Source organism: Fonticula alba (genome assembly GCF_000388065.1).
Source record: "Fonticula alba strain ATCC 38817 unplaced genomic scaffold supercont2.14, whole genome shotgun sequence".
NCBI lineage: Eukaryota > Rotosphaerida > Fonticulaceae > Fonticula > Fonticula alba.
In genome coordinates, this window is record NW_009242984.1 from 56,631 (window position 1) to 62,160 (window position 5,530).

General features: G+C 75.4%; 1 protein-coding gene across 1 annotated transcript; it reads left to right on the plus strand.

Annotated features, from left to right (window-relative positions):
- Positions 1-19: 19 nt before the first annotated feature.
- H696_05781 (CMGC/RCK protein kinase) lies at positions 20-3,592 on the plus strand. Its single transcript, XM_009499580.1, has 3 exons — positions 20-125; positions 510-811; positions 963-3,592. Exons 1-3 carry the CDS (start codon positions 39-41, stop codon positions 3,352-3,354), a joined length of 2,781 nt encoding a protein of 926 aa, XP_009497855.1. The 5' UTR covers positions 20-38; the 3' UTR covers positions 3,355-3,592.
- Positions 3,593-5,530: the final 1,938 nt, after the last annotated feature.

Genomic DNA, 5,530 nt, shown 5'->3' on the forward strand with positions numbered 1-5,530 from the left:
CCCCCCCCCGCCCCCGCCCCCGCCCTCTCGCCAGAAGGATGGAACGTTACCGGAACCTCGGCGAGATCGGCCGCGGGACCTATGGCGTGGTCTTCTCCGCGCAGGACCGCAACACCAACAAAACCGTGCGTCTGTCACCTGCCGGGCCCGTGCCCCGGCGCCTGCACCTATGGCGTGGTCTTCTCCGCGCAGGACCGCAACACCAACAAAACCGTGCGTCTGTCACCTGCCGGGCCCGTGCCCCGGCGCCTGCCTGCGACTCGCCGCCACCGGCCTCACCCGGGCCCGGGCCACTTGCACTGACCACGCTCACGCCCCTCCCATCACCGCCCAGGTGGCCATCAAGCAGGTGAAGCAGGCCTTCCGATCCTGGGACGAGTGCCTGGCCCAGCAGGAGGTCCAAGTCCTGCGAGCCATCACCCCGGCCCCCACTTCCAACGACACGGCCACAGATCGGAAGAGCGTCGTGTTGCACTGACCACGCTCACGCCCCTCCCATCACCGCCCAGGTGGCCATCAAGCAGGTGAAGCAGGCCTTCCGATCCTGGGACGAGTGCCTGGCCCAGCAGGAGGTCCAAGTCCTGCGAGCCATCACCCCGGCCCCCACTTCCAACGACACGGCCACCGGCTGCCAGAACATCGTCCACCTCCTGCGCATCACCTACCAACGGGAGACCCTCTTCTTCATCTTCGAGCACATGGACTGCTCGCTGCTGGAGTATGTCCGAGACTACCGGCGCCCGGGCCCGGATGGGGCCCCGGTCGGCTCGGCCAGCGAGCCCCTCCCGCGGGACCTGGTCCGCAGCATCAGGTGCGCCGAGTGGCATCCCGCGCGCGGGGCCCCCCCCCCCCCCCCGCCGCCGCCGCCGCCGCCGCCGCCGCCCCGGATGGACACATGCCGCCGACCAGGCATACTAACATGTCGCCCGGCCTGGGGCCGCCTGCCGTGTCGGTCCCACCAGCCAACAGCTCTTTCGCGGGGTGGCCTACCTCCACTCGCGGGGGTACTACCACCGGGACATCAAGCCGGAGAACATCCTGCTGAACCGGCGACCGGACGGACGCGTGGTGGTCAAGCTGGCGGACTTCGGCCTGGCGCGGACCATCGCCGAGTCGGGGCCCGGCAAGCCGGTCGCCGGGGCCGGGGCCACGACCACCGGGCCCGGGCGGCCGCCGGGCACGGCCCCGCGCCCGCTGACCGACTACATCGCCACCCGGTGGTACCGGTCGCCGGAGCTCCTGCTCCGGGCGCCGAATTACGGCCCGGCCATCGACATCTGGGCCACCGGCTGCGTGCTGTACGAGGTGCTGACCCGGGTGCCGCTGCTGGCCGGCCGGCATGAGCTCCACCAGCTGCAGCTGATTGTGGAGATGTTCGGCTGCCCGCTGGCCGGCGGGGCCACCTGCTCGCCGAACTACTGGGCCGAGGCCGGGGACCTGGCCGCCGGGGCCGGGGTGGCCTTCGTGTCGGCCGAGGCCGCCGGCCGGACGGGCTCGCATGCGGCGGCCCCCGGGCCCGGCACCGTGGCCAATTGGCCCAGCGGCTGGACGGTCGTCCGCCGGCCGGGGACCATGTGCCGGCTGCGGCATGAGGAGGCCACGCGCGGCGGCGGGCCCGTGGGCGGCCTGGCCGGCGAGGTGGCGGCGGCGGCGGCGGCCATTGCCGCCGGGCAGCCGGCCCGGCCGGATGACGGCCGTACCCCGGATGCCTGTCTGGCCTTCGAGCTTCAGGCTCGCTTCCCGCGGCTGGCCCTGGACCGGGACCTCCTGCGGCTGGTGGGCGACTGCCTGTGGCTGAACCCGGACCACCGGATCACCGCGGCCCGGGCCCTGCACCAGCTGACATCCCTGGTGCGGGAGACCGTGCCGGGGGCTGTGGCCCCGGCGGTGGCCGGGCCCCTGGCCCCGGCCCCGGGGCCGGTGGCGGCCGCGAGTGCGATCGCCTCGGCGCCCGTGCCGGGCAAGGCCCCCCCGGCGGCCGTGGCGGTGCATCACGCGCGCGTGGTGGCCCACAAGCCCGGGCCCCTGCCGCACGCGGCCCCGGCGGTCATGGTGCCCGGCGGGGCCCGGCATGGCCGCGCGGCGCATGGAGCCCTGCAGGCCGCGGTCGACCCGTACTCGCCATCGCCCCTGCGCCGGCTGGCGGCCGATAGCCTGCTCGGGACCCCCGGGCCACGGGACTCGCCGGATGGGCGGAGTCCCCGAGCCCCCCCGGGAGCCGGGGCCGCCGCCGCCGCCGCCGGCGACGGCCCGGGGCCGGAGCACCCGCTCTCCCCCGGCCCCGGGCCGCGCATCTTCCCCAACGTGCGTCGGGTGCTGAACTTCGACTCGCCAGCGCCGGCCGGTCCGGCGGGCCAGGTCACGGGAATCCCCGCTGGCAGCCCGGCCGAGCGCCTTTTCCTGCTGGGCTCCGCGCCGAAGCGTTTGCGCCTGTGCTCGGCGGCGGCGGCGGCGGCGGCGGCGACGACGACGGCGACGCCGACGCCGACGTCCACCACGGCCACGCCCGGGCCGACCACGGCCAGCCTCCGCCCGGGTTCCAGCATGGCGTTGGCGCTGGCGGCGGCGCGGTCGCCGCCGGGCACGGCCCTCGGCCCGCTGGCCCCGGGGTCCGCCGGGGCGTCGGGCTCGCCGCCGCTCTCGGGATCCGGCATCCGGCGGCCCTTCACGCCGCTGCCTCTGGAGCAGCCCCCGCGCCAGGCCATGCTCGGCAGCGGGTCGCCGCTGCACGCCTTCCTCCACCACCTGCCCACCGAGGGGGGGCCTTCCTCGGGGCCGAGCTCGCGCGGGGCGTCGGCCTCTTCGTCGGCCGCCGGGGGTGGCTACTCCTCAACCGGCGGCGGACCGAGCGGCGGCGGCGGCGGCGGCGGGTCCTCCAGTCCGGTGCTCCTGTCGCGGCCGGGGTCCATGCGCGGCGGGCCGCTGGTCATGTACCCGGCCGAGGCCGGGGCCCTGGCCGGCGGGCAGAACGACGAAAATGCGCGGCCCTTCTCGCGCGTGGGGCTGCTCTCGCCGCCGGCCGGGCTGTCGCCGGGCGCCGGCGGCCCGGGCGAGGATGCCCTCCGTCGGGCGGTTCTCCTGCGCGCCGGGGCCGAAGCCGGTCGCGGGAGTCCCGGCCTGCCGAAGGCGGCCGTGGTGGCCGCCGGGCCCAACGCATCGGCGGCCGCCGCCCTGCGCGAGCTCCCGGCCGGCAACCGAGCCACCTTCCAGGCCTTCTCGGCTGCACACCTGCACCTGCACCTGCACCACCACCATCACCACCACCACCAAGCGCCCGGCAAGTACCTGCCGGCCGCGGCGACCTCCAGTTCCCAGTCGCTGCAGCCGTCTGGCTCGACCGAGGCTGGTGTGTGAGTGTTCTTCTGTATTTTTGTCCCCCCCCCCCCCTCTCCCTCCTTCCTCCACCCTCGCCTGCCCCCTGTCTTCCTCTTCCGGGCCTGCCCTCTTGGGGGGGGGGCCGCGCCGCCGGCCTTCCCTCCGAACAATATACCCTCCGCCCGCGAGCTGCCGCGATACTCGCCAGCTCCGCGCATCCTCTCCCCCGGCAAAGACGTCCGCTATGGTGGTGGCTGCGCGCGCGTGCATGCGTCCAGGTCTCCATCGGTGTCGCTTCATGTGCCCCTCCCGGCCCTCGGGCTGCAGGGGGTGTGGCGGGGGCGGCGATGTGCCGTGGGCGCGCCCCGCGCGCCCGTCCTCCCTGCCGGCGGCCCAGAGCCGGCCCCTCACGGTGGCCGGTCGCTCGCTCGGCCGCCCGGCCACTCGCCAACGGGCCACCCCCCGCCCTCCCCCCCCCGCCCTTTTTTTCGCGGCCACACACGCACACGCACACAGGCGCGCCGGCGCGCGTGCGCACGCTCTTAGACGCCAACGGCCTGGCTCCGAGTGAGACACCCCGGGCCTCCATTGGCAGGTCCCGCGATATGGCGGGCAGGGGCCTGGGGCCTGGCGTCCGCTCCCAGGGCTCTCCCCCAAACCCTGGGCCCGGCCGGCGCGTAACGCCCGTAACGACATGTCCTCCGCGCGCGCGCCCCCCCCCCCCCCACCCCCCGCCCGGGAGGGGCCGGGCCTGCCCGGCGAGCCCGAAGGAATGGGGGCATGCGCTCTCGGAGGCGGCCGGCCGTGCCCCAGCTGTTCCGTGACTTGGCCCCGGGGAGGAGGGCGTGGGAGAACGCCGTGGCGTGCCTTCGTGCGGGTCCCGCCGGGCCGGCCGCCCATAGGAGAGGGTCTGCCCCCGAGGCATAAATAAAGGCTGCTTCGCTCCCGGGGGGGGGGGGGGGGGGGGGGGGGGGGGTGGCTTCGCGGCAAAGACGATCTTGGCCGAGGAGGTGAGGACCTCACCGACGCGCACGGTCCGGCGGAAGTCAATGGCCTGGGCACTAGCCAACCCTGGGCCGCGAGAGTCTTCCTCCTCGTCCCCCCCCCCGCCCCCCGGAAGCGAGCGTCGCCAGAGGGGGGCGGGGCCGGGCGAGGAGGCACTGGCCTTGCAGGCCATGCGGGCCGGGGGGGGGGGGGGGGGGGGGGGGGGGGGGGGGGGGGGGGGGGGGGGGGGGGGGGGGGGGGGGGGGGGGGGGGGGGGCGGCGAGCGTGTGTGGCTTCGCGCGCGCGCGCACGCCCGGGCGGCCGGCCTGTGGCCCCCCGCGCCTCGGGTCTCTCGACGCAAACAGTTGCCCGGACCCAGTCGTTCCCCCTGATGGAAATTCACCCCCTCGTGTGGGTGTTCGCCATGGGCCGGGTGAACGCGTGCATCCGCAAACGCCCTCAAACCAGACGTCGGGATTATGCACGTAGCCCTTTTGGGCGCCGTCGACGTTTGCTTCCCCGTTAGCCGACGCCGGTGGCGGGCGGTCTGTGGCCGACGAGCGTAACCGAGGCCACCACCAAACAGCATTCCACCGGCGACGAAGCTCCGGCTATCGAGGGCGCCTGGCTATCGCGCGTAGCCCGGTACCGCGTGACATGGCCCGCGCGCACGCAGCGGAAAAACCATGACCAGCGGCCGGGCCGCCGGCGTGCCTCCGTGGATTGCCCCCCCCCCCCCCTCGCCCCCCGCCCTTGTCCACCCCCGCGGGGATGGCCGTGTCCGCCGGCCGCCCTGCGCGGCGGTGCCTGCTCGCTCGCTCGGCGCCCTTCCTTTCCTTTGGCCGTCGATGTCGCCCGGGTGCTTCTCCCCGCGAGATTGGCCCACCGAGCCGGGCAGAGGGGGTGTGTGTCGGCGGGATATGCCTGCGGCCGGCGGTGGGGGGCCGAGCCCCCAGGGAGCCTCCCCCTGGGACAGGAGCATGCGTCGGGGGCGGGGGCAGAGATCCCCCTCGGGGGGCGCGCACGGGCGAGGACGTGAGCACCGATCGTCGCCTCCCGCCGGACCTGGGTCGACCACTAGGATGGTTCACACGGATCCCTTGTGTGCGCACGTCGCGCGCATGCGCAATCCTGCCCCGGCGAGAGCCTCCGCCTTTTTTGGGTGACCCCTCTGGCCCGTCCTTCGCTGTGTACCCACCTTCCCCCCATCGATCCCTCCCCCCGTCCACCT

Coding starts and splice junctions, on each gene's coding strand:
- H696_05781 (XM_009499580.1), top strand. CDS start 39: ATGGAACGTTACCGGAACCTCGGCGAGATCGGCCGCGGGACCTATGGC. Junction 126..509: donor ACCGCAACACCAACAAAACC/GTGCGTCTGTCA, acceptor ATCACCGCCCAG/GTGGCCATCAAGCAGGTGAA. Junction 812..962: donor GACCTGGTCCGCAGCATCAG/GTGCGCCGAGTG, acceptor CGGTCCCACCAG/CCAACAGCTCTTTCGCGGGG.